This window comes from Dermacentor variabilis, chromosome 7 (genome assembly GCF_050947875.1).
Source record: "Dermacentor variabilis isolate Ectoservices chromosome 7, ASM5094787v1, whole genome shotgun sequence".
NCBI lineage: Eukaryota > Metazoa > Arthropoda > Arachnida > Ixodida > Ixodidae > Dermacentor > Dermacentor variabilis.
Window position 1 is genome coordinate 54,021,496 of NC_134574.1, and position 21,343 is coordinate 54,042,838.

Here is a 21,343-nt window from a genome sequence, read left to right on the forward strand (position 1 = left end):
TTGGACCAACTGGTGTTCCTTACAGTGCACCTAAATATAAGTACACGGGCGTTTTCGCATTTCGCCCCCGTCGAAACACGCCAGCCTTGGCCGGGATTCGATCCCGCGACCTCGTGCTTAGCAGCCCAACGCCATAGCCACTAAGCAACCACGGCGGGTGCGCAGTGAAAGTAGATAAGTGCATGAAGAGGGAGTGCCTGCGTCCACGAGTGGCCCTCTTCTCTTGAGGGGGCTAGCCGGAAAAGGCGGCTGCGTGCAACGCAAGGTTAAAAAAATGCCACCAAAATGGTTCCTCAGCTATGGAGGATTGGCTGAGTGATGTCGTATAAATGTGTGAAGGCTCGACGCATTATACTGCGGCGCTACAAGTTCAAAAAAGCAGGGTCTCTTAAGATTTCTCTTATAGGTAAACGGCGAAAGCCTACTCCTATCATTCGCCTCTTTCTCTTCTTTCTTTTAGTCATTACTGCTCACTATTAAGGTTTTTTATTGATTTGCAATGAATTCTGGTCATTCCAAGCGTCGTTAGACATGTTGCTCATATCATAGTCATCAGTAGTCATTTGAGTCATTATCAGTCATTACTGATCATTACTAAGCATATTGAGTCATTCCTAATCAATGGTAGTCGTTACGATTCGTCGTAATATTGGTAATTTCGTAGTCATTAGTCGTCATTAAAAGTTATTTCAGTCATTATTAGTCACTACTGGTACTTACTAAGCATTTATAGTCATTTCTAATCAATCGTAGTCGTTACAAGTTGTTAGACATATTTGTCATTTCATAGTCATTACTAGTATAAACAAGTCATTTCAGCCATTATTAGCCATTACTGCTCACTAGTAAGCATTTTAGTCATTTGTAATCACTTGTGGTCATTACTAGCCGTCGTTAGACATATTGGTTATATTCTGGTCATTAGTATTCATTACAAGTCATTAGTGGTCATATTAGTCATTGCTGCTCATTACTACACATTTCTAGTGATTTCTAATCAATTGTGGTCATTACAAGCCGTCGTTACACATATTGGTCATTTAGGAGTCATTTGTAGTCATTACAAGTAAATCGTAGTCATTATTAGTCATTACTAGTCATTATTAACCTCTACCAATCTCTATTATAACGTTATAATTCACTAACTGTCACTATCAATCCTTTTACATTCTTTAATCTGTCTTCATGGGGCGTGATGACGCTTCGGCGGCCACTTCGGCGGTCAGGTCTGCTGACACGAACTGCACCATGAGCCGAGAAAGGCTTTCGCCCTAGAGGGTCCCTCACCACGTCTGGTCATCTTGAGCTGACCAGATGTGGTGAGGGCCATGCATTAACTTGAGCCATGCCATGCATTAACATTGGTCTGATTTTGCTTCAGGCTGTTGACCATGCAACATTTCTTGGAGTTGAACTCGACAATCATTTGAAATTTACAACTCACATATCCTTATTAACCCATAAAGCAGTATATGGTATAAAAATATTATTCCAAGTCCACTACTATTTTCCTATACGTGTATTAATTTCACTCTACTACGCATTTCTTCACAGCCACATCTCTTACAGCATTTCTTCTTGGGGCAATACCTACGCAGCTCACATGGCACACCTGCAACGCACAAAAAACCAAGCTTTGAGAATAATCAGTTACAGCCATTTTTCATCTAGTGCTCTGCCATTACTCCGCACATATAATATTTTGTCAGTAGTGGATTTAAATAAATGTTCTCTTAGTGTCCTGACGTATAAATATTGTCGAGGAGAATTACCAATTTCGTTGATAACAAAAGACCAAACCCCCCCCCCCCTTTCACTGGCAGTCGATTTTCACACCATAACTACCTCCTACCTAAGCCAAAGACTAACTAGGAAAATTTACTGCGAACTTTTTGGCAACATCAACATGGAATTCACTACCATCATCATCATCAGCAGCCTGGTTACGCCCACTGCAGGGCAAGGGCCTCTCCCATACTTCTCCAACTACCCTGGTCGTGTACTAATTGTAGACATGTTGTCCCTGCAACCTTCTTAATATCATCCGCCCACCTTTCTGCCGCCCTTCGCTACGCTTCCCTTCCCTTGGAATCCAGCCCGTAACCCTTAATGACCATCGGTTATCTTCCCTCCTCATTACATGTCCTGCCCATGCCCATTTCTTTTTCTTGATTTCAACTAAGATATCATTGCCTCACGTTTGTTTCCTCGCCCAATCTGCTCTTATCTTGTCCCTTAACGTTATACCCATCATTTTTCTTTCCATAGCTTGTTGCGTCGTCCTCAATTTAAGTAGAACCCTTTTCGTAAGCCTCCAGGTTTCTGCCCCGCACGTGAGTAATGGTAAGACACAGCTGTTATATACTTTTCTCTTAAGGGGCAATGGCAACCTGCTGTTCATAATATAAGAATGCCTTCCAAAGGCACCCCAGTTCATACTTATTCTTCTGATTATTTTAGTCTCATGGTCTGGATCAGCAGTCACTACCTGTCCTAAGTAGATGTATTCCCTTACCACTTCCAGTGCCTCACTACTTATCGTAAACTGCTGTTCTCTTCCGAGACAGTTAAACATTAGTTTTCTGCAGATTAATTTTAAGACCCATCCTTCGGCTTTGCCTCTCCAGGTCAGTGAGCATGCATTGCAGTTGGTCCTCTGAGTTACTAAGCAAGGCAATAGCATCAGCGAATCGCACGTTACTAACGTATTCTCCATTAACTATTATCCCGAATTCTTCCCAATTCAAGTCTCTGAATATCTCCTTTAAACACGCTGTGAATAGCATTGAAGAGATATCATCTCCCTGCCTGACGCCTTTCTTTATTAGGATTTTGTTACTTTCTTTATGGAGGACTACGGTGGCTGTGGAGCCGCTATAGATATCTTTCAGTATTTTTACATACGACTCGTCTACACCCTGATTCCGTAATGCCTCCATGGCTGCTGAGGTTTCGACTGAATCAAACGCTTTCTCGTAATCAATGAAAGCTATATATAAGGGTTGGTTATATTCCGCACATTTCTCTATCACCTGATTGATAGTGCGAATATGGTCTATTGTAGACTAGCTTTTACGGAATCCTGCCTGGTCCTTTGGTTGACGGAAGTCTAAGGTGTTCCTGATTCTGTTTGCGATTACCTTAGTAAAGAGTTTGTAGGCAACTGACAGTAAGCTGATCGGTCTATAATTTTTCAAGTCTTTGGCATCCCCTTTCTTATGTATTAGGATTATGTTAGCGTTCTTCCAAGATTCCGGTACGCTCGAAGTCATGAGGCATTGCGTATACAGGGTGGCCAGTTTTTCTAGAACAATCTGGCCACCATCCTTCAACAAATCTGCTGTTACCTGATCCTCACCAGCTGCCTTCCCCCTTTGCATAGCTCCCAAGGCTTTCTTTACTTCTTCCGGCGTTACTTGTGGAATTTCGAATTGCTCTAGGCTATTCTCTCTTCCATTATCGTCGTGGGTGCCACTGGTTCTGTATAATCTCTATAGAACTCCTCAGCCACTTGAACGATATCATCCATATTAGTTATTATATTGCCGGCTTTGTCTCTTAACGCATACATCTGATTCTTGCCTATTCCTAGTTTCTTCTTCACTGCTTTTAGGATTCCTCCGTTCCTGAGAGCATGTTCAATTCTATCCATATTATACATCCTTATGTCAGCTGTCTAGCGCTTGTTGATTAAGTTGGAAAATTCTGCCAGTTCTATTCTAGCTGTAGGGTTAGAGGCTTTCATACATTGGCGTGTCTTGATCAGATCTTTCGTCTCCTGCGATAGCTTACTGGTATGCTGCCTAACGGAGTTGCCACCGACTTCTATTGCAGACTCCTTAATGATGCCCACAAGATTGTCGTTCATTGCTTCAACACTAAGGTCCTCTTCCTGTGTTAAAGCCGAATACTTGTTCTGTAGCTTGATCCGGAATTCCTCTATTTTCCCTCTTACCCCTAACTCATCGATCGGCTTCTTATGTACCAGTTTCTTCCGTTCCCTCCTAAAGTCTAGGCTAATTCACGTTCTTACCATCCTATGGTCACTGCAGCGCACCTTGCCGAGCATGTCCACATCTTGTACAATGCCAGGGTTAGGGCAGATTATAAAGTCTATTTCATTTCTAGTCTCGCCATTCGGGCTCCTCCACGTCCACTTTCGGCTATCCTGCTTGTGGAAGAAGGTATTCGTTATCCACATCTTATTCTGTTCTGCAATGTCTACTAATAACTCTCCCCTGCTATTCCTAGTGCCTATCCGTATTCCCCCACTGCATTGTCTCCAGCCTGCTTCTTGCCTACCTTGGCATTGAAGTCGCCCATCAGTACAGTGTATATTGTTTTGACCTTACCCATCGCCGATTCCACGTCTTCATAGAAGCTTTCGACTTCCTGGTCATCATGACTGGATGTAGGGGCGTACACCTGTACGACCTTCAATTTATACCTCTTATTAAGGTTCACAACAAGACCTGCCACCCTCTCGTTAATGCTATAGAATTCCTGTACGTTACCAGCTATATTCTTATTAATCAGGAATCCGACTCCTAGTTCTCGCCTCTCCGCTAAGCCCCGCTAGCACAGGACGTGCCCGCTTTTTAGCACTGTATATGCTTCATTTGTCCTCCTAACTTCATTGAGCCCTATTATATCCCATTTACTTCCCTCCAATTCCTCCAATAGCACTGCTAGACTCGCCTCACTAGATAACGTTCTAGCGTTAAACGTTGCCAGGTTCAGATTCCATTGGCGGCCTGTCCTGAATTCACTACCACCCACCATTAAATCATCTCCTTTCATTCATTTATTTAAGAGGAAAATTCGTCACCTCTTGCTGGGAAAGTTATTGTGTTGTATATTTTTTACGCTTCTGTGTGTCGAAATATACTCCTAGGACCTGCTTTTTGTGTTTATACTTTATTGTTATTACTATGACTCGACTTTGTTAATACTTTCTGTTTGTAGGATTGCTACTGCTGTTGTTAACCGTATTAAGTGTACTTTTTCTATGTATTTATTGCTGGAGGTCCCTCCCGAGTCTTTGACTATGGGACCTCCTAGAGTTGCTTTTTCTGTAAAACATTTCAAGCGCATCAATAAACTGAAACCGAAACTGACAAGCGCAGAGCATACATTGAGCAATGACGATTGTGTCTGCGAAGTGTTACATCGCTACGAGATCTGAAATTTCTAACCAAACGCCGTTTTTCCTTCTCACAGACGCCGCGCTCCAAGCCGGACGGTTACGTACTCGCGTCCCTGCGCCTACGTAGTCGTGTCCGCAGTGTGACGTCGTTCGTAGTGACACGTGACTTCGAGAATTATTGAAGACATGTGCTATCTGTGCGATCTGTTACTTGAATTGACGAATCGAAGTTAAGAGAAATAACAGAACGCATAAACGGAATGTCTGCGTGTTTTTTGTTTTACTTCGCACCGAAGCAAGGGAGATGTACTTCCGCTTTGTCTGCTTGTTCCCACGGTCGTGCGGCCACGTGTGCAGGTACCGAAACTATGCCATTTTGTACCGTGTTCCAGCGCGTGATCACGCTCTCTGGTCCGCTTGTCCTGCCTCAGTATTCGTGTAGCACTGAATTATACCGCTAGTCATGTTTCCTTGTGCACAGCGCGCAAAATCGTGCGCTGCGCGAAATGATAACAGCTGGCGCGCTGCGCGGTCAGCAGAAATGCGTAGCGCAGAAAAAAAAAGCGAGGAGCAAAAAAAAAATGAAGGCATTGCCTGTGACGTATTCGTCACGCGATCCTCGAGGTCTGGTATGGAAGAACGCAGGTTAGGAATTTCGCTTCCGAAGGCTAGATGGGGCGAGTGGAGAGAGTGTCTTGCTTGGCAGTGGAGCCCCCCTGCGGAAATCATGGGTTCGCGGCATTGAAATATTTCTCTTTCCGCTATTAATGAGCGGATTAGAAAAATTCTTGCGGCAGAACACTCCATAAAAAACACGTAACAACTTCCAGCGTATAACCAAAATTTGCTATGGGGCCTGGTGAGGGACCCTTTAAGAACCAATGACGTGGGTGTGAAGTGTCCATTTGTGGAGTAAGCAAAACTTTAGGAAAAATAATGAAGATCCTTGTGTGTTTTCCTGCTGTACGTTTTCAATGTGGTCGAAACTTCAAGTACGGGACTGGAACTAAACTTTGAAATAAGTCACACCCGAATCAAAGAGCAGATTGAGAATTATAAGTACCACATGGTGCTGTTCTAAATATTTAGGTCAGAAAAAGTCAGATGAAAAAAAAACAACAACAACGTAGCGGGAATGACTGCCGCAGCAGAGAATACGCGTTGGCAATCACAAAATGTACACTATTGGTTTTGCAACTGGTCGAGCTCTAGCCTATCTGCCAAGTAAACTAGTGGCTCATTAGGGAGAAAATTGCGCTCTATTTTGGAATTCACTTCTTTGAGTTAGATTATGACACCGGCTGCCCACTGGTTGTGGGATCAAACAGGGGTATCTGTAAAAGCATGACGGAGCGAACAAGTTAGAAACGATCCTCCGGCAATGCTATGAGAAGTGGAGTTCATCGATAGATAATAGATGTTCTTGTTTATCTGACTTTCAGCGTTTGTCTTTATATGTTACTAGGGTGACCTATTTGTAGTAGCATATATGCTGAATGAGCTTTTAAGTTTATAGACAGCGGTCGTACGGCGTTATTGCCTAGTGATCCTCGTTGGTTCGCGTGCTGCTTGTAAAGAACTGTTTCATGAATTGCTTATCAGGTTGGTTGCACCAGCAAAACATCTCTTTCCAATTCCATCATCATTTGCTCACAACTCCGTCACATATGCGTTACAAGAGGTCACAAAAACTTCATCCTTACCAAAATTCATTCCCAAGACTAGGTATTTGCCTGTTCCAGGAGTACCAAAAGTCGAGAAATCCGTGCAGGAAAAGTAACATAGTTTTGTTGTTTCCATTCTCCTCACATCCCTTGGTCACATAATGAAGAGTCACGTTCTGAAAATTGTGCACGTAATTAAATATCACTACCACGAAAAAGCCGTTAATTTGTTTGGCAATGGGGGCGCCGCGAAGTCACTTATACAAAAGTGCACTGACGATTACAATATTCCCTAATTAGAAATTTCAGGAGAGCCCTATTGGCATTTTCATTGTGATATATTGGTTGGTGCGGACAATCTGCTTCGCAAGGCAAATAGCAAACGGAGCAAAGTGTGGCTCGAGTGCCTCGCTAATTGGGAGATCGCGAGAGGCAGTGCGTGCGTGACACGTGGACGTGATTCACAGCAGATACCGCACACACACGTCCGTTCATGCAGCAATTCGTTTGTAATATCGTATCGGTGCATGCGCTCGCCACATGCCAACGGTGAACAGACGACGACGCGCTGCTCTGGCGCCATCTCGTAGCGGTCGTAGCCGCACAGCACGTCATGCGCGGCACTACGCTATTCTTCCAACGATTTCGTCATACCCTCCTGCTCCGTTTTCTGCCTCATGGATCTGCTGCACTCTCCTCCTCAGCTTTCTTCCTCACGCTTTCTTGGCTATCGCTGTCTTTTATCCCCGCTGCGCTCCGCGTTCACTCTTTCATCCTTCGCTGTCCTTGTTCGCTCCGTTAAGACGAGAGACCAAGGCAACGCGAAACGCAGGAACGGGCGCCTAAGAGCTGCGCACTAAAATGTGCCAGTCAGAACTTCCTCGAATGCCACTTTCTTTAAACGTGTGCCTATTCCACGCCAGCAAGTTTTGAGGCGACGGTGGAACCGCTCCTGTCAGGTTTTTACTCAGTTAGTGAGAGCTATAGCGCTAAGCAAAGCACGAGTGTAGAACGTGACAGAGGACGACAAGCGCTTCCAACTGAGCTTTATTGTGCGGGAGCACGAAAATAGTTACACGAACGCAAAAAAGCGTGATTAACAAGAGATGAATCTAATGGTATCTTCGACTGGTCGCCTCCATCCCTCGAAGTAGAGTCGGGGAGATCAGGTGTTTCCCGAGCTCAGAGGTAGAGGACAAGCGCGCAAGCCGAACGTGCGACTCGCTCGCGGAGGACGAAATGGCAGATGCGAAACCACGTGAGTATACTGCCAACGTCCGATGCTTCGTCTATAAACCGGCGGACGGTGCGCACCGTTGGGACGAGCGTTCGTCGAGACTCCAGCATGCAGTGGCCTAGGTTGCCTAGGTTACGGTGGGCCGTCGCCAACAGCTACGACGCGGCGCTGCGATGACGTTTCAAACTCGACGACTGCTCCGACAACAAGGCTCGGGGCGCCTCAGAGCGCTCGAAGGTGGAGGAGAGCAATCGAGAAGAACCAGCGGAACGCAGGGCGCGCACCGTTTTTCAAACAGCCGAAGACAACGCCGCTCGCAAGAGCGATCCAGAGCGCTCAGAAACGACCAGCCGAAGAAGGCATAAGATAAAGCAAGCAAAAGCCGTTCTATGGCTAGGCGGCTAGGCGCGGGCGTCGGCAGCTCCCAGAATGCTGATTTCTTTGCAAGAAACACAGTCGGCCTCCTGACAGATAAGCCGTACTTGCATGTCATCTAAGCAGCTTCAACGATGATACGAGTTCGCACGGCTTATACGTGTGAGCAAACCGCCTGTGTCTCTTTATGTAAAAGAAAGCATTCTGGGAGCTGCCGTCGCGCACAGCTTGCCACAGAACGGCTTTTGCTTGCTTTGACAGCGAAGCTGTACACCTCTACTGTCCAAGAAAATTATCGTGTTGTTTTTGTAAACAAAAACCGTCCCATACGTGGACGGATCCCGAAGATGTGCAATGCCGGGCCGACCCGGGGCAGAGGTGAAGCTGTCGTTAAGCACTCCCCATACCTGGGCCGATACCCAAGATAGTGCAATGCCGGGCCGACCCGCGGCGGAGGTGAAGCTGGCGTTAAGCACTCCTCATACGTGGGCCGATCCCGAACATAGTGCAATGCCAGGCCGACCCACGGTGGTTGTGAAGCAGGCGCTAAGCACTCCCCATACGTGGGCCGATCCCGAAGATAGTGCAGTACCGGCCCGTCCCACGGCGGAGGTGAAGCACGTGTTAAGCATTCCCCAGGCGTGCGCTGATACCAAAGATGGTGTAATGCCGGGCAGACCTGCGGGGGAGGTGCAGTTCGCCATTAAGTGGCCCACAGACACAGCTTCGGTGGTCATCCTTCTTCACGGAGTGGAAGGGAACTGCGTTTTTTTCTTTTTAGGTTCACCTCTTGCTATTCACGCAATTTTTGTTGGTCTAGCTATTTTCGTGCTCTGGCACAGTAAAGGTCAGTTGGAAGTTAGCGCTTGTCGTCGTTATATATAAAAATTATTGTTCTTACAAATAATTCGGTGTATACGTAACGCCTGCGCAGATCTAGGGTTGTTTTTACACCATAATTTTATTCGCCTCGCATATCTTATGGCGGTGGTCATTTCTCAGAAGTGTTCTTAAATGCCTTTGCTCTAAGGTGCAATAATTGGCAAAGGCTGCAGGAAGCACGTAACAGAAAAAAAGACGAATGTACGGCTGTTTCGTTGATGATAATAGTATCGCAGAATATGATCATGTAGTGCGGCCCTTTGGGCCGACGACACCTTAGGCTAGGCTTAAGTAAAACAAAAGCTGCAGAACAAGAAGTACGCTGGCATATTTCATTAACTGTTAGATTATCTTAGTTAAATTACTGCGAACAGTCATTACGACGCATTTTCTTGTCTGTAGTTTTCCCTGTCCTGATTATTTTCGAGCTCACGCGCCGCCGTATCTCAGTAGCTGGGGCGTTTTATCGTTGATCACGAGGTCCCTTGTTCGTTTTCTGACCCTAGTGACTGCATTTCTTCGGAGCCGGAATGGATAAACGCTCAAGCACATAGATTTAAGTGCACTTAAATGTGTGCTTTAAAACTATGTGCTACAGGCCAAATTATTGCTGAGATCATCACTCTAAGGAATCTTAATTTCCCGTTTTCTGCCTTTGTAAGTTATGACTTATCATTACATTTTGATTTTCAGAAGGTGGCAGAATCTTCTGCTGGGTGTTTTCGAAGAGCACACATCCACTCGCAGGCGGATTCTCTTGCGCTTCTGCCTTTTCAAACTTGGCGAGTCGATGCCATGACAACCTGCTTCCCTAGCCCTAGCTATTATTATAATGTCTTAGTCACTGTTCGTGTTGCCACATCTAAACTCGTAAAGTGCGTGTTTAACCTACCGTCAAATTTAAGTATTTGTGTTCTCCGTAGGAATCGTTCATGAAGTCTTCTGGCTCCAACCTCGCCAGTGGACGAAGTATATCGCTGCCGTACAAGAATACTTGCACACTGACGTATGCCTTGAGCCAGATCCACATGCTAGTTCCGATGGCGAGAACCATAAGCTTGCCTAGGGGTGCGGGCACCATATTTGCTGAAGTAGGTCCGGTGGCTTAATGACAAACCACCTGCAAAAAAAGAACGGTATTGCTTTAGTACAGTGATTGGGAGAGCAAATGAAGGTTAATAAATTAAAAGGTTTCAGAAATACTTGTCTAGTGGCGAGTATGAGTCACACAAGATGTGATCTCTTGGGTTCATAAACACGCAAGATGTCTGCTAGAATATAATAAGCACTTATGGTCAATGACAGATGTGCATATTTATTGAAATAAGCACGTGATGGAGCCCAGTGCGTCAGAAACATGAAGGTGCTGGAGAAGAGGCTTATTGGTGTGTCGATTAGAGATAATAGACACAAAGATTTGAAAGCAAAGAAAATGAAGCGCACTACACAAAGCATACTGCGAGAGGTGGCGTGGCCCATATGGCACGGCAGAAAGCGGTAAATGCGCGACAGTCCAGATCGTGCAGCTTGCGGCATCGAGTCCTTTGCAACCGGCCTTTGCTGCAACTGCGTACCTGTGTAGCCAGAGCCACCTAGTCAGTGAGTTCAATTCCACACAATTGCATTTGTTAGAGAATGGTACAAGAGGACGGAAACGTAGCAAAGTTGTTCTGAAACAATTGACGACACTCAATCAATCAATCAATTTTTATTTCGCATTCATTCATTTACAAAACATGAACGCTGGGACAACAACTAAAAGCTGCTTTTTTGCAGCTTGACAAGGTTCTTGCCCGTATTCACGACAGCGGGGACCTAATAAAATAATGTTTGTACACTTTAATTTGTGCAATGTACAAATTTATGAGTGGAAACGTGTAAGGCGAAATGTACATTAGGTGATATAAAGCAGTGTGTTAGTCAGTACAAATGACATATATGAATGTGCAGTATAATGTACAATCAGTGATACAAAGCAGTGTGGTTAGTCAGTATAAAGGAAATATGTGAATATACAGTATATAACAGAAATATATAATTATTTTCGATTGCTGAAAATTTTATCACATAGCGTTCTCTTAACATACGGAAACAAAGATAGCAAATGAAGGGGTGCATAAATATCTTGCAGTTTACATGCTGTATGGGAAAACGTCATCAAATAAATATAATTTAATTAAAGGCGGTGAGTAGTGACTTCCCCTAGCCAGAGGAACGTTTACAAATAATTATTCAGTTTGAATTAGAAATTCTCGTAATGTTTTCTTAGTAATGTCAGCTATCTCGACACCGTTTTCATGAAGTTTATTTATTAGGGATGGGACGCGATTGGATAAACGATTTGATCCATAATTTGTACGGGAGAGTGGTAGCTGCCATCTCTTTCTTTCCCTGATGTTATAGGATATATCTGTTGGTTCTGTTAGGTTGCACAACCCCAAGAACGCTTCATCGTTATACTTAATGTACCTCTGGTATTTAGGGCAATTGTCAATGTAAGCGAATTGTCCCAACAAATGAGAGAAAGTGAGTGAGCGAAAGAGACGGAAATAAATGCAGATTAAACGGTAGAAGAAGCGAACATTTTCTTTGCTGAGTCCAATCACGGACCATCGACCACTACAGGACTGTAGTGGTCTGAAACAGCTGTGAAACTCTGAAAACTCTGAAACTCTGAAACCAGCTGAGAGAGCGACAAAACTAAAAGGAAGGCTTTTTGATTTAAAAGTAACATTTTCAGGCGGTGCCGTGAGTGTAAGGCTAGAAATAGGTCCGAAATTCGACTTGCCTATACGAGTGAGTTATACTCTTTGTCAACTTGTTTGCAAAGCTCAATGTTGGACTACAGAAAACAGCCGAACATTCATTTATGTAAGGGAGAAATAGAAGAGGAAAGGTGGGGAGGAGAGAAGAGGAAGAAGTTAGAATAAACAAGGATGGCTACCTTGTCATATTGTCGTATCTAAATTTTATTACAAATTTCTGCAGTCGACAGGATTCGAACCTGTGTTGTGCACCTCGTCCCCTTCGTTTCACCGAGGACCATTTGCTTCGACGCTATGGAAATCTGTGCGGACAGCGTCGGGCACACGAGCTTGGCAAGCCTTTTCCACGGAAGACGGTTAGCTGTTGCGGGTGAGCACTGATCCCTTGTTCAAAACCCTCACGAACGACATTTTGCTATCGGTGGTACAACGTAACCGTGTACGACCAGCGTGAGTGAACAAGGGCGAATATGTGAGGGTTCCCAAGGCATTTTTCATCATATAATGGAACTCGAGCAGAGGAACAGTGAACACCAGTAACAAATACTAGAGCTCGTGACGACAAACGTCCTCCAGCATTCTCGGAGCCTGTCGTTAGAACCGATAAAACTGGATATTTATGATGTTTCGTCTCCTGCAAACGCACAAGTTTGGCTGAGTTTCTGTGAGTACGCGTGCGACCAAAATAGCTGGCGACATGACCTTGACAAGGTTAGGAATATGCGCGTGTGTACCTACGAGGCATAGCAAAAACCTGGCTCTTGCCGTCCTCATGACAGTGCGATACATTAGATCGTACATAGACGGCAGAAAATTCAAACTGTATACGGGCCATCAGGCTCTGACCTATCTCCTCAGCCAGTCGGAGCCACGAGGAAAGCTGGCGCACTGGAGAAACGAACTGCAGCAGTACGATTTTGAAGTTATCCACCGGGCAGGCAGCGGATTGACGGATGCAGTTGCGTTATCTAGACTGGCGGTCGAAGTTACACATGAAGTGTTAAACACGGTGAAACTATGGGAAGGTTCCAAAAGTGCTCCACATGTACCATGACACTCCCGACTCTGGCAGTCATGAAGGTTTCTGGCGATGCTATAATAAACTTCTACGGATGTTCAGATGGAAGAATATGAAGAGAGATATAGACAAATACGTTCGGTCATGTTACTTGTGCCAGGTCTATAAGGCAAAGTACCGCCCACGGCCGGACGAGCTCGTATTACCGCTTCACTCAGACGCACCTTTCGAAGTAGTGCATGTGGACTTTGCCGAGTTGGAAAAGAGCGCAGATGTGCGCCAGACAGCCATTTCTTGTGGCAATCGACCAATGAACAAGAATGGCAACTGCATGCCCTGGAAAAGAAGGTACAAATACTGTTATTGCGCTTCATTCTGAGTATGTGGTTACGTGTACATAGGTGTCGGTCTTCAAGGAACCTCTTTCACGCCGACGTGGGTCACTGTAGATACTGGACTAGGTAAATACAACTGCTTGGCAGCATGGCAGCATGTTGCACCCCTGTAATACATGAAAGCGAAAGCCTCCTGCACATGTTGTAATGCATTAAGTTATACGATCGGGACTTCTTGCAAAACATAACGAGCCGCAGTGGGAAGTACATGCATGGCGCTGTAGGTCGGACTCCACAACGACACTTGCGAGCACCTAATGCTCCACTTAAATGTTTTTCGTTCTTTCTTTCCGCCTTTCTTCCTTTCTTTGTTTCTTTCATCCTTTCGTTGTTTCATTACTTGTTTTTTTTCTTACTTTGTTCTTTCATTCTTTCTTTCGTTCCTTCTTTTGTTCTTGTGTTCTTTATTTCCTTCGTTCTTTCTTTTCTTTCGTTTCTTCATTACGGGGGTCTGCGCCATTCCTGATGATGATATTTTAGACTCAGTGGATAGGATAGGATAGACAAACATTATTAAAAGAATGATCAGAATATTCGCGAATAGTCAGGGCCCCTAGTCATGGGGTCCGCTGGCTTTTGCCATCTTCTCAGCTCTCTGGAACAGCATGAGCTTGTCGTCGAGGGCCGAGCTGAACAGCAGTGCCTCCCATTGCTCCCTGTTCGTGTTCGTGTCGTGGTATTCTGTGTTGTGTAGCGTGCACTCCCGCGTAACGTGGTATGTGGTTGGTGTCGCCCCGCATCAAGGGCATTCGTCCCTGTAGACTGTGGGCTGTATACGATGTAATATGTGTAAATTCGTGTAAGTGCCTGCCTGGAGCCCACGGCAGGCAGCGGCATCCTCTTTTAGATTTCAATGGGGTGGGGTGGATATGGCGAGCGACTCCCTCTGTGGTAGTTCACTGTGGGTGAATACTCGAGGTCAATGGGGTCCAGGTCTTCTGCAGCCGGCGTGATGAGTCCTCGGTTATGCATGAATCCTCGAGTTGGTCTGTCGGCCTGGAGGTTACCCGTGATGCCTGTGTGGCCCGGTATCTAGATAATGGTTTGGGTGGTGATTTCCTCAGTGTACTCGTTGAGTATTTAGTCTAGGACTTGTGCAGCAGGTCTTCCGAATCTTCCCTGTAGGAAGTTCCAGCAGGCCTGCTGGGAATTCGTGACGATCGTCAGTTGTTTGCGTGGTGGCCTTCGCGTGTGGCTAACGCGATGACCAGCTCTTCGGCTTCCGTGATCATGCAGGGGCTGGTCGATACAGCGGAGCTAACTTGGTCTCGGCGGTCGCGTACCGATCAAGCATACGATCAGCCAATTTATTAATGAATTAGTAATTAATCATTGATACTGAAATAAATGATTTTTGAAATAAAAGACACTTGGTAGGTACACACAAGAAGCCATCTATCAGGCTTGATGAGGTCTGCACCTACGAGTACTGGCAGACAAGGCGCATAACAAATACAGCACGTGAACAGAAATAAACGGAACAGTGTACAGAAGTCAGATACCACAGCCACTGCGTCCTTATTCTTCGTCTCATACATGGCGGCGTCCTAAAACGGGCCGTGATATGGAACCTGAATGTTTTCTCCATGTACTGGGCTCTTCCTCTCCTCCTGCCGGAGCGTAGGTTAGGGTCCATGTTGAGTGGTATCGGGGCAACGTGATACCTACCCTGGACGTGACGAGGTATCCAGTAGGTTTCTTGGGTTCTAGCTTTACTCAAGAACGGTCTCCCCGCTCTTGTGAGCTTCCTCGATCGTCGTGTCTTCTGCCTGCATCGCGTCGAGAATTGATTTCCAAGTTTTTGCAGAGTCGGCGGAGAGCCCCAACACCGCAATTTCAACTGTGAATTTCTCCATCGTGACTTCGTTCCTCGTTTATTTGCCCTTACCTCAAACCAGAATTCAATTTTAAGAAAAGTATATATTAAATCATAGGTCGCGAAACCAGAACTCACTATACAAACATCAGTCTCTACTAAAGAGGTGTGGCGACATTAGAAGCAAACATCGCGCGCTTACCCAGGAAAAGTGGTTGACAGCGGTCGGTCGCGTAGCTGCCATCGAGCAGTCTAGTAGGTGTCGTGGGGTCTCGTGTCTCGCAGCTTGCCATCCGTTGTTTAGATAGTGGTTCGTAAATCTCACGGCTGACATCCAATTGAGGATGGATGAATGAATGCTATGGGCGTCCCGTTTGGAATAGAGTGGTGGGTTATGCCACCAAGGTCTTGTTATTATATTGCCTAATGTCCCACCTATATATAAAACAGCGGCGGATCCCACACCCTGTGCGAATGGATGTTATTCGAAGCAGTGGCGGAGAGCCGACCAAGTTAACGAAACGATCATGAGCGCACCAATACGTAGGCGACTGTTTCATGATCTCCAAGACAAGCATGTAATGACCTATCATTTATGTTCGTCATACAATCTTGTCATACTATGCCAATTTTGGTACATACCAAGACGTAGGCGGCTATTTCATGACCTACATGACACGCAGGTCATCACACCCATGCCATGACCTATCCTTTATGTTCTTCATACACACTTGTCATACTATGCCAATTTCGGTACATCCCAAGTTAACGAAACGACCATGAAAGAATCAAGACTTAGGCGGCTATTTCATGACATACATGCCACACATATCATGATATTCATGTCATAACCTCTCATTTGTGTTTGTCAAACACTCTTGTCATACTATGCCACTTTTGGTACCTACCGAGTTAACGAAACGACCATGACAGCACCAAGACGTAGGTGGCTCGATAGATAGATAGATAGATAGATAGATAGATAGATAGATAGATAGATAGATAGATAGATAGATAGATAGATAGATAGATAGATAGATAGATAGATAGATAGATAGATAGATAGATAGATAGATAGATGGATGGATGGATGGATGGATGGATGGATGGATGGATGGATGGATGGATGGATGGATGGATGGATGGATGGATGGATGGATGAATGGATGGATACCATCAATGTGGTGAATGTTCGCCAAGAAATGCTTCGCATTTAAAACCAGAAAGAATTCTCATCACCAAGATTTCCGAACCCCTATTGGGAGCTTAGTTTTTTTACACCTCCATTGGTAGCATTTCCCTACTTTTTATCCACCAATGTTCCAATCGCCTCACACCAATCTTCATTGCGGAAATGTTTGCTTTTCCCCTGCTCTCACTGAGTCCAAGGGCTTCAAGAAGGCCAGAGGTACCTCAATCGACCACTAGGCAGATATCTTCACATTTTAAGAAACCATGCGCCATCATTTCCCTAGATCTACCGCAGCAAGCACATGCTTCTTCTTCCTTGGTGTTTTCCGCTTTAAAAGTGCATGTTCTAAGGCATCCTGATCTCGTTTTGAAAGCAATGAGCTTCCCTTCGAGTTATCATAAATTGTTCGTCCGCTGAATTCATTTTTCTTTTCTCTTAAGTAAAACGAGAACAAGGTGAAAGCAGGAGCCAACGTTTCGACAAGTGGACTTGTGTTCTTCAAGGGGACGTGTGCTTTCCTCGCCACAGTATATATAGGTGGGTTTCTTCTAAAGGGGAGAGGGTGTAAGGCGGGTGGGTGCAGCAGCGAGGGAAGGTAGGGTTAGCGTGTGGAATTGAGAATAAAGGAATGCTTTGCACAAGGCCAAGGCCATGGCCCCCTCCCCCTCGTCTGCCAACCACGTGTCAACGCACGCGTGTTAGCCGGCGTGTCAACGGCGTCTGACATGCCGGCTAAAAAAAGGAAAGGAAGGAAGGAAAAGAAAAAAGGGATGCGCCAAGAAACCAAACTAAGTGTTGTTGCCTATAGCTTGAAATTTAGCATAGCGAATAGATTCTGAAGCTCCCTTTGAAATGTTTATGCCTATCGGTTACAATGTGTTGAACTTATGGATAAGGTATGATTCTTTGTATTTCCCTTTCTCGTTTAGAACGCAAATTTGGCTGTAAGATGTAGAGTTTAAGTTCATCAAATTTATGACCTGGTTGGTTTAAATGCTCGGCGACGGCTTTGGGAAGCTTTTTAGCTGTGTCCGCGCGATGTCCGTTTAATCTGACGTTCATTGATTGTCCTGTTTCACCGATATATTGTTTCTTAAAGAAGGAACATTCAAGCATATAAATCATATCCGAACTTGTACAAGTAGATTTGACTTCATGTGTACAACTATTTGCGGCGCTTTTAATTTTAATGTCACTTTGAAGGTGCCTGCAGGTTTTGCACCTGGGGCGACAACATGCTTTTATAACGAGGGAATGCTGTTGGCCGACTTTTCCATGCACTAACATGTCTTTCAAATTCCTGTTTCGGCGACAGGTAACCCTAGGTAAATCCGGGAACGCTTTTCTCAGACGTGCGTTACTTGATAATATTGGGTGGTATTTTTGTAGGATGTCGCTTATGTTTCGGAGTGCATTAGAATATTTTGTTATAAATGCCGGCGGTCTGTCCGCTTCTAGTGTGGGCTGTTTCTTCGCCAATTCCGACTGTCTCTCCAATCTTGACGCGGGCATCATAAGCTCTATCGAGAGCAACTTGGGGATACTTCCATTCTGCTAGCATTGTTTTAAGGTCATTAAGGTGGTGGATATAATCGTTGTCTTCGCTGCAGATTCTTCTTTTTGGTTTCGCTCGTCCGACAAAAATTCCTTGCTTGCAATGTCGCGGGTGAAGGCTGTTGTAGTCTAAATATTGCTGGCTATCCGTAGGCTTCCGGTAAAGTGTCATTCTCAGTTTTCCGTTTACTATGTAGACCGTCGTGTCCAGGAAGTTGATCTGACTAGAAGAGTGGTGAATAGTAAATTTAATACTCGGGGGAAAGTGATTGAAATGGCTAATTAAGTCCGTTAAGGCGCTTGTGCCGTGTTCCCATATTATAAATATGTCGTCAATGTAACGAAGATAGGTGTGGGGTTTTAAAGGGAAGGATTTCAACAGGTCTGCTTCAAGCTGTCCCATGAAAATGTTCGCATACGTGGGAGCAAATGGCGTACCCATGCTAGTGCCGAAAGTTTGCAGTTAGTGAATAGAATTGAATTCGAAATAGTTGAGCGTGAGAACTACCCCAAGGAGTGATTAGTAAACTTCAGGAGCCTGCGCTTAGGGATTGATTGCGAGGGATCTAGAAGCGGGTTCAATTCCTTCGCCCATGGGAAAGTTGTTGTAAAGGGCACAAACATCCAAAGTGACTAGAATAGCGTGGTTGGAAAGGATTTGGTTGGCGTTGGTGCCGTCGATAATTCGAAAGAAGTGCAGCGTGTCTTAAATGAAAGATGGGAGGGAGGGTGGTGGGGATGTTTGACAGGTGGTGATTTAAGAATTTATATAGTGACCCAGTAGGTGTGTTGTTATTCGACACAATAGGCCGACCTGGTATTTCTGCTGTAAAGATAACTTCGACCGGAACTATATGTATTTTTGGAAGAAGAAAAAATTGTCCTGTTTTTTTGTTCTTCGGCATGATGAAGCGATATTCAGATTGCATGATTAGTTCCCTGGACAGGAGATCCACTATTGTGTTTATCACAATATTACTGTCATCTGAAGTTGGGTCAGAGTCGAGTTTTCTGTAATGGGTTTGGTTGCTCAGTTGTTTAGAGGCCTCATTCTTGTACTTTTCTATAGGCCAGATTACGATACTGTCGCCTTTGTCTGCTGGTTTGTTTAGAATATCATTCCTTTTCGCAAGTTCTTTAAGGATTTGGTGTTGAGCGGGGGTGAAATTTTTGCGTTTCCGGCAATGCCGCGGTGACTCTAGAATTTTCTTTGATATCGGTTTTAAGTATAAATGGAGGTCTGGGCACTGTTGCGTTTCCGGTGTCCACGTGCTAGGTGGTCTGAGAGAGTCTCTATCTTGTTTTCCTACATCTGGTCTATCGAAAAAGAACTCCTTAATGCGCATGCGTCGTGAAAACTCTGTTATATCTTTGGAGTTCGTATTCGTTTACTAGTAATACTACTAGTAAACGTACTATTACTACTAGTAGTAGTAAACGAATGCGAACTCCACACGAAAAAACGCGAGGAGTTTATCATGTTCCTTTAGTTTTTATATTGTTAGCTTATTCTGGAAATGGTTGTGCTGCCCAGTGTTTCATAGACATGAAGAGTATAAAATATATTTTATTTAATTTTTGAATAGCTAGCTTATCTGCAAGTGTTTTTATTGTCCAGTGGTTCTTACAAACGAAGTATTTGTAATGCGTTTGGAAGAAGTTCGCGAGACGCTGGCCGTGCGTTGCATGGGCTCCGCATTTTTCGACCAATTCGGACCGCTATCCATCAACGAGCCATCAACCACTGGTTGTGTCTGATACCGCTCAAGTTTGCGACGACCTGGATACCGGTTTCAAGCCGATAGGCCCGTTTTTTGAGTTTTTATCGGACTTTTGAGGCCTCCCGCGCGGCCGAGCGGAGCGCAGGCGCTGGGCCTGATGTTAGGTCCAGCGCTTTGACGGCGCTTGCGGGCAGCAAGACCGACACCATGGCATCGACGCAGCCTGAAATCGGTCTCCGCCACACGAATTTGCCGAATTCTGAATCAACACTGAGCGGAGTCGCCGAAAATCCACTCGAAGCTCAAGAAATGGAAGCAGACCACCTCGAGGCCACCTCCGACCTAGAGGAAGCGGAAACCGAGGACTACGAAGGCGACTTTAGGCTTCATGAAGCAGCGGACCCAACAAATCATACGAAGAGTGAGTACGATTGGACACTCTTCCTGACCAAGCGCCAAATTAAGGCCCAAAAACACGGTTTACGGAACGCCGCCATTTTGAAGAAGGGAGAGCCCCAGGCAGGGGCAAACAATGGCAAGATGGCGCCGGCGAGTGACGTCACAACGAGCGACGCAGCTACCTGCGCGGAAAGCGCGAGCGCGCCAAACTCAATCAGAAGGAGAGCAACGCAGCGGCCTAGGCAAAGGGCGCCACCGCTCCCGAAAAATGACGCGAAGATTATTATTAGACCGAAGCATGGATTGCCGGTGAAGGCACTACAAGGAGCCGATGTAGCGGAAGCCATCGGTGCGGCCTGCGGAAACAAGATTAGAGGCGGCAAGGACTTTATCATCAGATTGCGACTAGGCTCCAACATCATAATAGCGAGCACACCAAGCGACGAGACCGCGAAGATAATTCGAGGAATCACCAGCTTGAGTTTCGGAGGACGCTCCTTTCAAGTCAACACCTACGTAGCGACCCCTGAAGATTGCAAGCGTGCCGTGATCCACGGTATAGACGCCGGGACCACGGAAGAAGAATTGATGGAAAACCTGACAATACGCACCCAGGGTGTAACTATACTGGGGGCCAGAATGCTGGGGAAGTCGAAGACAGCCCTCATTACCTTCGACGGACCCTTCATTCCGAGGATGGTCAACTGGTGGGGAGGCGAATTCAAATGCCACCCATACCGACCGATGAGGCAAGTGTGCTACAACTGCGGACAGCAAGGCCACACATCTGACGTATGTCCGACGCTGGATGCCAAGGCCTGCAGGCAGTGCGGAGCACGGAACCCGCCGGAAGGGCATCAATGCCAGCCAAAGTGCCTGGTATGTGGAGGCGACCATGCTGCCGGGTCCAGGGACTGCAAGGAGCGCCTGAAGCAGTTCAAGGAGCTGCGCGGGCCGGCCTATGGCGGGCGGCAAAGCCGCCAAAAGAGCCGGAGCGGGCAGCAGCAGCAGCATCGGAAGAGATGGCTCAGCTCAGAGGGCGACCAGAGCCAATCCCGGAACCAGAGCCAGGAGCGGAGGGGGAGTTCGCGGAGCCGTTCACGGAACAGTTCGCAAAGCCGATCACGGACCAACGCTCCCCAGTCTTCCCAAGGCATCAAGGGAGGCAAGCAACAGCGG

General features: G+C 45.8%; 1 protein-coding gene across 1 annotated transcript in view; it reads right to left on the reverse strand.

Moving 5' to 3' along the window:
• The window catches only part of LOC142587442 (AB hydrolase superfamily protein YfhM-like), an 83,990-nt gene that overhangs the window by 48,149 nt on the left and 14,498 nt on the right, over positions 1-21,343 (reverse strand). Inside the window, exons 2-3 of the mRNA XM_075698464.1 lie at positions 10,197-10,424; positions 6,850-6,986 (exon numbers count right to left, since the gene is read on the reverse strand). Coding sequence (XP_075554579.1) covers positions 6,850-6,986; positions 10,197-10,385 — 326 coding nt within the window. The 5' untranslated portion in view covers positions 10,386-10,424. The remainder of the gene's footprint in view (positions 1-6,849; positions 6,987-10,196; positions 10,425-21,343) is intronic.